Here is a 16300-nt window from a genome sequence, read left to right as displayed (position 1 = left end):
TCCAACCAATGAACTTGTAAGCTTTTATACATCAGTAATCAGACCTACATTAGAATATGCATGTCAGGTGTGGCACCCAGGTCTTACACAACAACAAATTGATAAAATTGAATCCATTCAGATTAGAGCATGTAAGATTATATTCCCAGAGCTGTCCTACGATGGGGCACTTGAAACATGTAAACTTATCACTCTTGCTTGTAGAAGAGATGAACTATCTAAAACATTATTGCATAACATGTACTCTGAAGGACACAAAATCAATCATTTGCTACCAGAGATAAATGAAAGTTCCTACACTTTGCGCCGGGTTTATAAGTACACTGTGCCAAAAAACTTTTATCCCATGGGCTTTTTTATGAATTTTTAATGTGTATCGAATCATTTTAAAACTTGCAAGTATATTTTAAGATTGTGCATCTCACGACTATTTGTTTTTATTGTAAAATCCAACTTTTTAAGTTGCAAATAAATACATATTATTATTATTAAAATCCTGAATACAAGTTGGATTTGAGTCAGCAAGGAAATGTGTAAGTAAATAAAACAAATATTTTAATAACAATAGTATAGGATAAAGAAGGTGCCCATCATTACTACTTTATTAAAGAAATTGTATATACCATATTAATGCAGAAAATTATTTCCAAAATACATCTAGGATATTGTACATTGCATAGTGTGTCCATAAAAGTTCCCAGCATAAAACATCTGGAGTAATTAAAGCTTACATTATCAAATTAAAAAAAAAATGAAATGGCTGTTACTTGAGCAAAAGAAAAAGAGGTCTAAGACAGAGGAAAAAATTGTCATTGGCCAATAAAACCATTCTTACCTGTCCCAGTGTATAACATTATAAATATAAACTGTAAACACATACACACAGATACAGACTGAAACCGTTTTTACCTTGACTGATAAGAACACTGCAAAAATCATTTCTTCGAAGGTCAAGGTGATACTATAAATAATTTATACAGCATAAATAATTCTTCCAGTAATAACATTTTTTTCTTTTACTTGGTTTACAGCAGGGGTTCTCATTGTTAGGACAAATTTGTCATAGTTAACTTTTTTTTGTAAAATAAATCCAGTAAAAATTATATTCAGACACATATATTCAGATATTCACAATGCCTGTGATGTCTGTATATTATGCAATATTTTTCCATAGAGATATGCATCATTTCTGAACTGCTTAGTTTCTCCATCTGGTTTCAAAATGATAATGATGAACAGTGTTCCAGATGAGTTGAACAATTTCAATGACAGTTACATGATATGTATTAATATATAGTCTAAAATCTCATTTCAGGCAGAGTGGGGTATTCTTTGAGAAAACATGAATATTTTCAATGGATATTTCTTTTGTATAGAAGAAAAAGTATATTCGACAAAGATGTAAATAATGCTCAACACTGCGTTAAATGGAAATTATAATGCATAGAGATTCAGTTGTCTTCACTTCTCTTGAGTATTTATAATAATAATAATATCCTATAAAAATAGTTAATAATTAAATATATGTAATACAAAGAACAAAAAGAGATAAAAAGCAGTGTTTTTGCTCATCTGGAATGTGAATTGGGATAAAAATCATGTTTATCACATCTGGAATGTGAATTGGGATGAAAATCATGTTTATCACATCTGGAATGTGAATTGGGATGAAAATCATGTTATCACATCTGGAATGTGAATTTGTATTGAATATCACATTAACATGTCTGGAATGTGACATGGGATAAGTAATTTGTTGTCCCATCTTAAATGTGAATTGTGATGAATAAATCACGTTATTCAACATGAAGAACATGTACCTACGTTAAGCAATTTCACTGCGATCCCGTATACACACCTGATACCAGTATTTCAGATAAAATTATCAGGAAATGGCAAGACTTGTAAAGTGCAAGTGATGCTTAAGCCAAGTGCTCTGTCTCTCACATCCTAATCATACCACCTGTCTATAAGAAATTTGAAGATGAAAAAAAAAGCGCTGTTACTTATAAGTGAACCCTTGCTGATAGACCTCAGTGTAACTTGGTGGGGGGTCCACGCCAACATGTCCAAAGGAGGGCGGAGCAGAGGGGTTCACAGGGGGGGAGGTTATATCAGAGAAAGCCAAGTTATTGGAGCCGGGGCTGTTCACATTACTTGGTGTCCTGGGCTTGGATGCACAGATCTTTCCTTTCTTGTATAACATGAATATGATGATAATTAAGATAAGTAGTATAACTGCCCCTATGACTCCCCCAGCTACGGCCCCTGCATTGTTTTCACCTGATGTTTGTGTTCCACCATCAGGATCTGAGCAGGTACCTGGAAATGTAATGGGATCAGGATAAATAAATCTATAATATTATCATTAATGAATACAATTATAATAAATTAAAATTGTTTTAAGTTGACTTTCTTTTCAACATAAACAAAAGGAGTGAACCATTTCGACTAGCTATGCCCAGAATTTTTGCTTTTTTATAAGTAAATAAAAGTTGTGTAAGTTTGAGCGTGAGCATGTGTGAGAGTTTGTGCATGTGCACACAATACATACCAGAGGTGCAGGGCTGATCCTGGGCCAGTTTTCCAAAGTAACATACAGACTGGCTAGCACAGAAAGGGGATGCTAAGGTTTCTCCTCTTTTACCCAGAGAGCACCAACTGCACCCTGCCACTGAGAAACAGGAGCTGGAATACGTTAAGATACAGTTTTAAATTTTTTAATAAACGTGAAAAAGATTGAATGAACACACTACAATAAATGAAAGATTAATTTAATAACAGGTATAACACTTACCGGTAGTGGTGAAGCTTGCAAAATAATGATTATAGCAACAACATTAACAAAAATTCAATGGAAATAATCAAGAAAGTCACTTTCAAATCATTAAAACTCTTCTATTATCAAGTTAACCACAGATGTTACAGTAAAAACTTTATCCAATAGTTCTAACTTCTACTTCCATGTACATCACCCTTTGGGTCAGAGTTAACTGAAATCTCTCCTCCACCGTCAGGAGAGCTCTAACAACAGAAGCACCCTGACAACAGAGGGGAGTCTTCAGTAAACTTGGGAACTCAGGACAATCCACTTCAGAGCTTGACAAGCCATCTAAAATTCTACTTGCCCCAATCCAAAATCAATTTTTAAAAGACTTGGGAGGTTGTGGGGAAGTAAGGGGCAAAAACAAAATCAAATAGTGGTGGTGGTGGTGGGGGGGGGGGGGGGGGGGGTGCTTTATAACATCCAATTTACATTGGGCAAGTGGTTCATTAGCAAACGCTTGCCTTTGTCTTAAATTCTAGTTGCCTGACTGCAGAAATCACCAGGCGAATACAGTTTGTTTAGTCTTCTACTAACTCCTAGGAGCTAGGTTTTTTGAGCACTTTGCAGACAGTCTTCCACAAATCTTATTTCAAATTGCACGCTGATGAAAGAAATTAAAAAAAAAAAAAAAACAGTTTTAGTGACCTCTCAACTCAGGATGAACTCAAGTTGTACTTACTCTTGGGAACTTTTAGCTGAGCAGTTCACAGGGATGCAGAGGTCCAGGTCTTTCACCTTCTCGACTTCCCCCTTGGCAATATCTGTAAGGTCAGGCGCTGGGGAGGCACAGGTTTGGGCCGAATCACTAGAGTGAACAAGACATTCATATTTGATATGAATACAAGTTGCTAAGAAAAATATTGGAAGAAAAGGGGCCCTTTGGCCCTGAAACTGGGAGTTCGGGGCTGCTTTTTTTTTTTTTTTTTTACACAGAAACCGCCTATTGACTACATTTACTTCAAATACAGGTTCATTATTTTTGGTCTAATAGAATCAATAGTACAAGAAATTGATAAATGTAAATATTATAATTGAAGACCTAAAACAGAATGCTGAAATATGAACTGGTCTATCTGTCTCATAAGTAAAGTAGATGAATAGCAGCAAAGCTAATGTTTCCTTTCAATTTATACCCGACATGAAAAAAAAATTATTGTATTGTATTGTTAAATTGTATTCTGTGGTTTTGCCTTAAGGTTTGTTTAAGAAGAATAAAGATAACCACGTTTCACAACCACTTCCTATAATAAGTTGTAAAAATTTGTACAGTAATTAAAGCTGTCAGCCTTGCTGTGACAGGGACACTTACTATAATAAGGTGTAAAAGTTTGTACAGTAGTTAAAGTTGTCAGCCTTGCTGTGACAGGGACACTCGCATGTTTGTCTTGGAGAACATTCAAACTTGGATGGAGACACAGAACCAAAAGGCTGGAAAATAATCATCTCTATATAGTATAAGATATTCTATAATTATATCTATTACATTACAGATATGTAAGCCTGAGTTACAGTGTTTTGATTTTGACAAAAAAAAAATAATGCTAACAACTTTCATCATTGGGTGGCCCATTCCTTACACTGGGGTAGCACTAGCAATTTTTTTTCGCTTAGCCAAATTACCACTTTTTTGTCAATTTGTTATCCAAATGGCTTTAATTTGAATAAAATTAGTCAAATCAAGCCCTTTTTGTTTAGCCAATTGAAGTCAGTTTTAGCATTTGGCTAAATTGGCAAGTGTTAGCACTAACCCAGCTTACAGAAAGCCACCAGTGACTGGGTAATAAAGTAAGCAGGTGACATATTTGTATTAATTCATTAATTCATTACCTCTTAGAAAGTTGAGATAGTAAAAACATTCAAAAAATGATGGAGGGGCAAAATATTTCTTTTATCTTGATCAAAATAATTAGACCTGGTAATCGTTTATGAAGAATCAAACAATTTGTAAAAAGTTTGTCATTTTTATAAAAATCTTTACGTGATAAATCAATTAATTCATTATATCAATATTATTAATATTTAAAATAATATTCAAAGTCATATATAATTGACTTACACAAGAACAAGAAATACTTTCTGACATTTTCTTGCTGTAGATTATCAGGTAAATGTTGCTGTTAGGAATTGGTCGTATTTCATATGATGGACTGCTCTGCATAAGATCCAGTCCATTAGGATTTGGTAAATTTACCTGGAAAATTACTCAAAGAAGTTGGTTTAACAGAACAATACATCAAAATTTTACTTGAGAAATATGCAAAGTTCTTAACTTTATTTTTGAGAACAGTTTAAAGAGACAGTACTGAAATTTCTATCAGATTAGATTCCTTCATAATGAATAAAATATTAATCAAGCCAAATCATAGTGGATGACTGATTCTGATCTCTTTTGAAAATAAACAAATGCAAAGAAAAAATTTGTCATAAACTGCTACCATTTACCTGCCAAAAGTATTGTTCCTTTATTGACTCAAAATCCAGGCAGCTTCTCTTGGACAGCAGCCCCCTTGTGACCAGGTTTGAACCTATTACAGGTTCCTGAAAATGAAATCCATCCTTTGCAATATGAGAAGCATAACATTTTTTGGTTTTAAATACTGCAATTTGAATATTTGAAAAGCAATTCATTCTTTTGATTATTAAAAAAAATTCAGACAATCACTGCCTTATTTTTCCGATCTAAGAAAACTGGCATACGCAATTCTGAATTCTAATTTACAATAAGTAATTCACCCTGTTCAAGGTATGCATCACTAACCTTTTTTAAAATGTGTACATTTTCAATATCAGGCGTGTCAGTAGCTTTTACAAAATCATCATGCATTACTATGAAACCACTGGAATCCATCACTAAGCAGCTAAAACATGAAAAAATATTCATTCATACCAATTAACAAAAAAGAATATTGTATGTAAACATATTACTTTCTTTTTCTCAATATAATATTTCTATCATCAAACACTAGGTTAAAATTCAAAAATTCCCAAAGTTTTTCAAAAGTAAAAGATTTCATTAAAATATTTTTATAATGTACATATAATGAAACAATTTAAGTAATTGGTTGTTACCTGTATCCAGCATCTCTACAGTTTACGTATCTGTCCTGAATCACCTGGTAGAAATAAGTAATGGTGAAGTCCGTCAAAATAACTGCCGTCACTTTGTCATTGGGTGTATGCACTCCTCCAGATCTGACAAAATAATACACGAAAACACAATGGTGAAATACATGTAGGTCTATATTTCTATCTTGTGTAAAGTAAGCAAAAAAGTAACATAGTTTCTGATGGGACTAGACACATTATCAACTTTGATGCAAGAGAGGTGAAATGATGTCCTATATGCATGTGCTTGCTGGTAGTAATATAACATGTTACGGCTCTTTGGGAACAATTACATTCTTTACTTTGAAAAATAAGGCATTGTGCATTTCTATTTCATTAGAATATTACTACTAAATAAATATGTAATAATTTCACTTCATTATTATCATTATTACAGATATTACTCACTTTCCCTCATATAAAGTATGACTGAGTGTTATGACATAGCCAGAACCCCAAACATCCAAATATGGCGGTGAAACCACATTTGTGCCCTTGTATGTTAAGGTCCTCTTGAACCTAAAAAATGGAGGTAACATTTCAAAGAGAATCTATTCAGTGTCTATTAGTGGATTAGATGGCATGTTTTTTAGAGGGAAGCCATACTTGACCTGCAGACTAGTTAGTCCACTGTTCTGAATGTGGCCTTAGCCTAAAAATAATTAGACTGGGTTTTTCTTCAGACTCGGGTAAAAGTTGAATCACAAAACAAAATCTGACAAAGATAAACAGGTACCAAGCTCTCCTGGTGTGGTCGTAATTTTTCGTCAGCTGCAACCCTGGGAGAAGTCTCATTAAACCGTCCATCGTCCCAATAGATCTATACACAACAAAGTCTGCTGGTTTCCTCTTCCAGATTTCTTCAGCTTTGTATGTGATCACTACACTGTCCAGAATGGAGGTCTGGGAGAGAAACAGACACCAAAATACTACAAATGATAAACAGAATCAAATTCTCACCATATTTTAATGGGTTAAAGAAAGTAATATTCTATAATAATAATAATAATAATAATAATAATAATAATAATAATAAATCATTTTTAAGTAACTGGAAGAAAAACAGACAGCAAAATACTAAATGTCAAACAGAACCAAAATGTCTAAATATTTTAACGAGTTAATGAAAGTAATAATCTATAATAATAATACTAAAAAGTAACTTCATTTTATACTGGTGACTTAATTATCACCCATGCTTCTAAATTACTGGGCAATTCAGGGCAAGTCATCCTCACAGATGTGTTCCTGTGAACATTTAGAATCCTGTCACACCAGAGATTTAACTATCACAGGGAGGGAGGAGTATCTATGACTGGGTTCCCATACCTAGATTGATTTAACAGGATCGATCCATTTCTAAGGCGTTTCTCGCTAAATTGCTTTCAGCTTAAGCGGCTTAGATGTCTGGCACACCCACTAAAGCTGCTACACAATAGTTAATTACCCCTTAACAGCTTCCGTGAAAGACATATAAGCTGCTTAAGTTAATTGCAATTCAGCAAGAATCCCCTTGGAGATCGATCAACAGTTAGTATGATAGGGTCTGGAAATGATCCCTATGGCTTATGACGTAACTGCAGTCATCCCACTGTGCCTCAGACACCTGTCCTGCATTAGAATTGACAATTAGATCTGTCATAAATATCACCTTTTTAAGGCAGGAATTATATCAGGAGCCCTTATATAAAATACACAACTGACCTTTAAGCCAGGGTTTTGTGAGCTCTGTCCTGTGAGATATCTCTCATATTGTGTGACATTGGTGGCTGTTTCCTCAGTGTTAAGATAGTGATATGGCTGTCTGAAGGCCCCTGGGGTGAGCATCACTGCACTAGAGCCTGTAATATGGACAATAATTGAAAATCAAACAAATATCATCTACGTATTTCTACTCTGCATTGTTATTACTACCATTTTGTAGAATATCATTTTGTGTTATATTTTGATGGAATTAAAGAGAGATTTTCCACTGAAAAATGTAAATTTCATGACTATGATATGAATTTCCTGAATCATTTTCATTCAAAAAACCATGTGGCTTATCACAGCATACCACACATGTTAAAGCTCTAGCATATGTTACTATAAAGAGTACGAACCTTTCGATGCATATCGAGAAAAGTGCTTGCATGGACTTGATGGAGGTTTGAGGTCATATCTGTGGTAGTTAAACATGGCCGACGTTGCAGTCTGAGGTGACGGCACGCTGATTTTGTCACCCTCTCCTATGACTAGACATACCGAGATATTACTCCCAGGAATCTGAAAAAACGTGAGTTGGTCCTATCTTGTAGTGCTACTTATTTGGGATAAAAGAGTTATTTCCATGGTGTTGTGATATATTGTCATTGTTACAGCTGTAGTTTTTGTGATCAGGAGTGAATTCGTGACAAAAATAAAAAATTTAAAAAATAACAAATGATATAATGATGGGGCCAGTCTAAAATAAAAAAAAATCATGTAACCATTTAGTCAGATTTTACGGAAGATGCACATTTTAACTTTTACTTCTTTCTTAGAAAGCAAAAATAAATAAAATGAAGCACAACTGATACTATAATTATCCACATCTCTTGAATTCATATCTCCATATCACAAGTGCTCAAATGTATCTTTCCAAGTCACTTCAAATTATTTATAATCAGAAATTAGTCTTTATTTGAAGCAGAAGTCTTACTGGTGCCCAGTAGTAATGTGACATGACATTTGTTAAGCTGACACCTTCTCTGAACACATCTCCTCTGGCCTGTGTTCTGGTGGAAACAAAGCTGCTGTTACCCTCCTCGCCTCTGAGAAGAAAAATAATTGTTTCAAGAAGGCTCTCTCACATCAGTACTTTTTTAATAACAGCAGCTGATGATAAAAATATCACAAGGAATAAAATATGTAATTCATCCTTGAATTGTTGTTATTTTGATCGAAGCTTTACGAATATGTCAACAAAACTTATGTCTGTGAGACGTATGTGAAAAAATTTGTTAAATTTTCCTTTCAATAGAAAATGGTACTTTATCAAAATGGAAACATCTTTGTGTTTTGTCCATGAAATAATAAAAATGTCTACTACTAACCTGATCATGGAGCTAATCACTGCTTTCGCAGCAGGTGCCCTCTCTAAGTGATGAATATCCACAAAGATGGGATCATCTGTGACATCATAGGGTCTTGGCAGCAGAGGGTGGGAATATGTCCTGCCATAGCCATTGATAACAAAGGCATAGCTCAGTTCACCCTTGTCAAAGTAGGTGGCTTCAGAGAGGAGTTCACTCATGGCAACATCAGAGCAAGCTACACCAATTAGTCGGCCACTGTGGTATGCAGGCAAGCAGACTGATGTGATGAGACCTGAAATTTATATATATAAGAACAACAATGATTTTAAATAGGAAGCAATTTATAGAAAAACATTAATATATAAATTATATTCATCAAATTACCTGCTTCTGACCTTATAAATATGTTTAAGTAATTCTAAGTTCTATTAGCATTTCAAAATATTTATTATTTTGTAATTCCACTTTTCATTAAAATATTTGTATCTTATTATGTTCTGTAGCTAAAGGCCTCACATCATTAAGCATCACATTATAGTTTTAGGTTGCATGAATCATATTTCTCTAACTGAGCTGATCTGATTTTAGGGTCAATCAGTGCAGTTTCATAAGCATGGATATTAAGAAGTTTAGTTTAGCAATTCACTTGGGTGGTGGTATGATTAAGTTCAGCCTTACCTGTCCCAAATAAGTCTATATATGGTACAGAGAACTGGGGGTCTATAATGGGACTGCCAGTAGAGCTGAAGATGTCGTAGTAAGACGCCATGGCAGAACGAAGACGATTTGGGTCCGTAACATGAGTGAAGGTGCCAGCCTGCAAGGAGTTTGTAAAAATTTTTGGTAAATTTCTAAGTAAATATTTCATTCCCTTTTATTGTTTAACTCTATAATTTTTCTAGCCCCCTCAAAAGCAATTATCAAGATATGCAAAAGGCCCACACCTTATATACAAAACAATTATTTTTTCAAACGTGAGAAAAGTGATAAAAAGAAATCCTTTATGTAATTTTTAAGTAATTCAACCAATTACCATTTATAGCATTAATAGAAAATCATCATCTCTCCTTTAAAGTAGCATAATTTTAAATCAATGAAAAAAAGCAATTATGAAAGTTTTGAAAGCCTCACTGTAATTTCCCCATAAAATTGATTGCTTAAAGTCTGGGCAGCCATGTTCCTCAATTCAGCGAGAGAACTTTCCTCCAGGGCTAAAATTGAAATAGAATGTTGAGTGCATGGCTAGCCAATGATTGACTTAAAATTGGCTGAAATATAACTCAGTTGCATTATTGTAACTTTCACTTTTATTAAATCCACTAAAAAAAGGTGATTTCAAAATATTTTTCACTTCTAGTGAGACTCCCCACAGGGAAAGATCGATCTAAAATCTATGGAAATGGGGTCTTAGTGTCTCCACCATCTTATCAAAAAAACATAAATTTAAACAAATTAATGGTGTCTGTTGTCCCCTGATTAATCCCAACCTTTCACCATATCATGGTAGTGCTCAGTCTGGTATTTGTGGATGATAATTTACAGAGTGATATAATTATTAAACAATTATTATTATTATCAATATAATTTAAAATGCAGACTTACACTGGCCGAGACCAAATGTTAAGATGAGGACTTGGTTGCCAAGGATGGCATTTTGATCCCGTATGGTCTCCAGAGGATTTCCGCCCTGTGTTCTTTTACCATCAGTTAGGAATAATATCACTTTATCTGAAATTAATGACTCAGAGGTAAAAGGCTGGATACTTGGTAGGAAATATTTGAGATTTGAATTTGAATAAACATTACGCCATGTAAAAACTATGTTAAAATTTGAATAAATTGATAAAAAAAATACATAATAATGAAACACAAATATGAATATGAGATGAAAGCACTACTCTTGAAATTTATCACTGTGGATTTTCAAATATACTGCACTCTATTTACACAGAAAACATGTGACAGCATCAGTTAAACTATACTTTGCAACACAGAATTTAAATAAAAAAATTCTTTCATCTAGCTTAAAATTTTAATATTTAACAAAACATTGTAAATTTTGTAAAAAAAAAAAGTAATTCTGTGTAACAACACATCATAATATGCAGTCAGAAACTAAAAAAAAACATTAATGTAGCCTAACAAAAATCATGCATTGCCAGAAGGCAAAGAGTAATGAAATACCGAAGCAAAGCTCAAAAGATGGCACCAAGCAGAAGGCTGAGACAAGTGGCACAAAATCATCAAGCGTGGAGTAGTCTGTGAATGCCACTCGCTAGCGTGGGCAGGACAGGCAGAGATGAATGGAAGATTGAATGATTGAACCTACTTCTTTTTTCACCTTTAAAGGAATTCTCAGAACTATTGAATAACGAGAACGCTTTTTCCATAGCGGCTTGGTAGTTAGTTGCTCCACCTGCCCTCAGACTATCGATGTATTTTTTCAAGTTCTTGGCATTTTGTGGCGTGGCAGCAGCTAGAGACGTGGTATAACAGGTGCTCTCTGACAGCACTGGCGTGGACGCAGCGGAGGAAAACGACACAAGTCCAACCTGCAAAAAGATGATATGAGTCATAGCATAATGTGGTGTCTGAATAACAGGGCAAATAATTTTTTTTTTCGTAAAAAAATTCGTTTTTTTTGAAAATGTTGGCCTGTTTAACCTTGAAATAAAAGTCAAAGGTCAAATCCAAGGGCATATTTGAAATCTACACATGTGACTTTTGGAAAGCCGTCTGTAGAAATTTTTCCCATAATTCCTTCCGTAGGGTAGATAATTAGCATTTAATTTTGCCATTTTTGGACAAGGGTGCATTGCAATGAGTGCCACACCTAGACCCCAATACCGACAAAGCCCAAATTTTACGTGGAACGAGTAGAGATTATAGGTGACCTAAATCCAAGAGATGGGTACGGAGGCCCTTACCGTCTAGGAGCCGGCGGAACGATCCGGACGGGACTAAAACCATGTGTACCGCCAGCGCTAACGCTGGTGGTACAATTATCAATTAAAAAGATTAAATGAAAACTTGTCTAACACACCCTGTCATTTGCACTCAAGGTTTCCACAACTGTTCTTGCTGCATCTTTGGCAATCTGGAGCAGTGTCTTGCTGTTGTGATATGTTGTCATGGATCCTGATGTATCTATGACAACCACAATGTCTTTGGGAACTGGAGTGGCTGCAGACACATAGAATGGCCTGAAATCATAAACTTTTAATTTCTAACACTGTAAAATATAGAGTCTCTTTGTATTTTTGTCTAAATACCTAGTTTGTATATACCTTTCCAAACAAATAATAAAAAAATACAAAATTATACAAAAGGTCGCAAAATTTTGCATAATTTGACATTATTATATATTTTGTAAAAGCACTGTTTTTTTTCAAATCATCAACTTGAGACAATGGGAGCAATAAAGCTCTATGAGATGCATTCAGAATACCCCTAGATAATATTCTCTTTTATTTTCCTTAATGCCAATTTCACTTTACTCAGGCATTAAAACACAGCATACAAAGACATTATTAAATTTTAAAAATGATTTTTGAACCTGTCCATGATCATGATGGCCCATCAAAAATTCATCTCTATATCTTTTGCCTTTGCAAATGCAAGTGGAAGATTCTGATGTTTTACATTTTCCATTGTAAAAGTTATAAACATAACATGTTTAAGTGATATTAATTAAATGCTGTAAATCAGAAAACTAACTTATTTCACATGCAAATTGTCCTCAACAACCTGAAATTTTAGGTCAGACATTAAGTTACTTACCTGAACCTTGGATCATAACTATCACAGTCAGGCACACCTGTGGGTTTCACTGCAGGATAATTGAGAAGTATACCATCTTCTCCTCCAAAGTACTGCCACTTCAGATTTGGATTGATGCGGACGTTTTCCTTCATCACTTCAACAACCCTTGCCGTGGGGAATTTTTTATTCACTGAACTCTGGCCTGCTATTGTAACACAGGCCTTGTCAAAGTTGACCTGTCAATTTTTGAAAAAAATATTTCAAATACTGGAAAAATGACTTAGATTCACTCAGTGGCAATATCACATTAAAAATTGGTATTTAAGAAAATATTCCTCTCATTGTTGGTAATAACACAGTATTTTATTCAAATGCCCATGAAAAATTACATCTAAATTTGCAACAGAAAATAAAACCTGTGAAGTTTTTACTATTTACTATTATCGAATTGTGACAACAGAACTATCTGTGTAAACACCTGCATAGTCTGTCCCTCACAGCTACTTAACTACTGCAAGTGTGCATGCACATGTGCACATCTACATATACATATGTATAGCACGAGTTGTCTTCATACACCCTTTATATTGAATGAAAATAAATGAGCATGCATGCACAGCATACGTGCGTACCCATGTTTTGTGCATCAGTGAATAGTATGCACTTGGTATGTGTATGTACTTGTGCATGTGAATATCTGACCTTGCATATGTGTATATGCCAATGTTTGCATATGTATGTGTATATGCCCATGTTTGCATATGTATGTGTACATCACAAACCTCCTGACTAAACCTTTTGTCATAAGTAGCTTCCACCACTTGGCAGCATTGTGTCATAGATCTGACACTGGAGAAGCTGGCATAGTCATCTTCAATGGCATCTTTGATCTTGGTCAGTGCAGAGATCGGACCTTGGAACTTGGTTCTCAGCGAATTGGCAAGCTGAATAAAATTTCAATACATGGAAAACATTTATATGAGGATTGGTGTAATGAGATTACAAGGCATCATTTGAAGTAACGTTGCCATGGGCATGATGGTGGTTACAATTTACTGACAGAGACTGAATTATCAGGATTGGTGATTTGTGTAACTATACAATTTATATGAAAACTTTGTGGGCTTTTTTTGGTCAACAGGTCTTCAAATGGCAACTCTTTATTTTAAAAAAAATTTAAAGAACTGAAACATATCTCAATGACATAAAATACTAAAAAAATGTTCTTTTCATTTCTAAAATAAATATAAGCATTTCACTTATATTCAGGTTGTGATTACTGAAATAAAAGCAATTAAATCTTCTTTCTGAACAAATATCTAAAGGTTAAAATCTATTTTCTCTCTTATATTTCTCAAAAGCCTGATACATGGAACTATATGATTTATGAAGACAGCCTATAATAATAAATGATAATGTAAATACATAATTACGATGTCCCACCAAACTCTTAATAGTTATCTTATGTTAATGTCCACAACTGAGAGTTCTGACCAAGTGGTACTGTGTACCAAACAACTCCCAAATATTTACTTCTCTAATATTCCCTGGTCCATCAATAGAATCTTCTCTATATGACACTTTGTCATATTCTGCCTGAAAAGTAAAAGATTTTAATCAAAATAATAACATAAAAACATTTGATGTGATCATTTAAAATCTAATTTGTACATTTTTTTAGAATTATATCCCTGATTATTTACTGTTGCCTCAATTTTTGTCCATACATATAATAAGCAGAAAAATTATTCTGCATATTGCATCTGAAAAATGTTTACATTAAATTGATTGTGCCCACTTTCTTATTTAAGCTATTGAATAATATTCTAAGTTTTAAAGTGAAAATTTATTTAATTAAATTTTAAATTTTACATTATATACACTCTTCTAGCATCAATTTGGCCTTCTTTGTAATAACATAAAATAATGTTACTTTGTTTTTCAGGGCAAAAATTAAACTTTATAAGTCTTTTACACCTCACTTTTAATTGTCAGATTTAATCATTTCCATTTGCTTTTTTAGGCAGTTTTGTACAGCCACTTAGCCCAACTGTTTGTCTTTTTAAACATAATACATGTAAATATATGCTCCATATTATCATTCAGTAACCACATCAGATGACTCACACCTACATTAACCTAAATTACATACATCAACTTCTTATCTTTTAATTTTATCAATTTTTGGAAAAGAAGCATGAATAATCAAACTCTCAGGGTACTGATGGAATACATGTAGCTCCTGTTACTGTTATTGAAAATTGAAAGTATAGATCAGAGAGGATGGTACCATCATTTCTGTTGAAAATAAATAAAACCATTAAAGTGACCACAGAATGTCTCACCTGCATCTCTTCTACCCCCAGTGCATCATTAGCTATTTCCTTTAACACCTGTCCTAATATCCCACCATCAATTAATGTGGCTCCACTGGACACAGTTAATGTGGCCAATATGGTTATTGTCAGTATATGGAATATTCCTCCAGACATACTCTTTTTTGTATTGTATATGTACATCGTTGTCTTGTGTTGTCTTCTAAAACTTGTTTGATGTTAACTGAAACAAAAGAATTATTGGATTTTGATTTATTTCATATATTTGAAATGAACCTAATACATAAAATTTTATACATAAAAAAAACATGACAAATACATGAATTACACAATAAAGTATAATACTTATTGCCATTGTGGTCCATTTAAAAACGAACAATCAAATTTTAGAAACAACCAATTAATACAAAGTGCAGGTTTAATAAAGCCACAATTTTTAATTTTTCACTGTGTGTTAACAAAGACAGCTATAGTGCCAGCTTTCATAAACAATTACTTAATGTTAGGTTTGTCTTAATTCCAACTTTTTAGTCTCAATTTTAGGCAAACTCAATACATATACCAGACAGTAGTGCCAGTACCCGGTACGAATATCTGACAGTCACCAAGAAGTTAGGATATATACCTGAGCGCCCTTAATCAGACCCCTTTTGTAGTATGGCTTTGTTCAAGGGCATCCCGGACATTACTAGTATGTATGCAACAAGTCATTATAGCCACACCTAGGATCGGTGACAATGCCTCGCATGACCTAATACCTGTACATCCGTGTGGAAAAAGCGTTAAATTCCCACAAAATTTTCCACCTTAAAAACACCTGTGTCCGTTATTCTCAATGCGCTGATACTCGAGTGTCAAACGTATAAAAGAACTGACATTTTCACCCGCACCACTGGAGCTCATTATGGGCGACAACAGGCAAACAAATGCAAATCGATTACAATTTTGACTTATAAATTGTGCAACGATCCTCAGCAATCAAACATTTAGATATATAACGCCCTTCTGTAATCACATATTAAAAACACGTACCTTAATTTTCATTTCCTATACTCATCTTCAAATTGTCTGAATCATGATTTCAAAACAATTCTGTGTGTGTTAGCTACAAGTAGTAATCATTACACCTGTCATTTTCTACCCTCCAAATAAAAAAGAATGTACCCATGTCTCGGAAAAAATAATAATAACAACATCCACAGAAATGCTACTTT

At 34.0% G+C, this 16300-nt stretch overlaps 1 protein-coding gene across 6 annotated transcripts; it reads right to left on the bottom strand.

The window, feature by feature from the left end:
- Nucleotides 1–584: 584 nt before the first annotated feature.
- Nucleotides 585–16283, bottom strand: LOC147760871 (VWFA and cache domain-containing protein 1-like). 6 transcript variants are annotated; one of them, XM_087017747.1, is made up of 24 exons: nt 16119–16283; nt 15096–15309; nt 14284–14346; nt 13533–13694; nt 12769–12986; nt 12032–12191; nt 11318–11540; nt 10591–10716; nt 10120–10199; nt 9667–9805; nt 9007–9280; nt 8613–8724; nt 8035–8197; nt 7637–7773; nt 6669–6835; nt 6341–6451; nt 5897–6019; nt 5586–5685; nt 5270–5365; nt 4884–5018; nt 4137–4255; nt 3507–3632; nt 2555–2688; nt 585–2322 (listed from the first exon to the last, which is right to left on the bottom strand). In XM_087017747.1, exons 2-24 carry the CDS (start codon nt 15267–15269, stop codon nt 2003–2005), a joined length of 3462 nt encoding a protein of 1153 aa, XP_086873873.1. In that variant the 5' UTR covers nt 15270–15309; nt 16119–16283; the 3' UTR covers nt 585–2002. The 6 variants fall into 6 exon arrangements, with proteins under 6 accessions (XP_086873873.1, XP_086873879.1, XP_086873875.1 ...); XM_087017753.1 differs by having other exon boundaries at nt 11330–11540; XM_087017749.1 differs by lacking the exon at nt 16119–16283 and adding an exon at nt 15712–15897.
- Between the last annotated feature and the right edge of the window lie 17 nt (nt 16284–16300).

Source organism: Lingula anatina, chromosome 7 (genome assembly GCF_051362555.1).
Source record: "Lingula anatina isolate TDL-2025a chromosome 7, LinAna3.0, whole genome shotgun sequence".
NCBI classification, from domain to species: domain Eukaryota; kingdom Metazoa; phylum Brachiopoda; class Lingulata; order Lingulida; family Lingulidae; genus Lingula; species Lingula anatina.
This window is presented reverse-complemented; position numbering and strand designations above follow the sequence as displayed.

Excerpts from the sequence above, each read along its gene's own strand:
- LOC147760871 (XM_087017747.1), bottom strand. The coding sequence starts at position 15,269 with ATGTACATATACAATACAAAAAAGAGTATGTCTGGAGGAATATTCCAT. Across the intron at positions 6,452-6,668 it reads GACCACACCAGGAGAGCTTG|GTTCAAGAGGACCTTAACAT; the intron begins GTACCTGTTTAT and ends TCCATTTTTTAG. Across the intron at positions 5,686-5,896 it reads TGTAGAGATGCTGGATACAG|CTGCTTAGTGATGGATTCCA; the intron begins GTAACAACCAAT and ends TTCATGTTTTAG.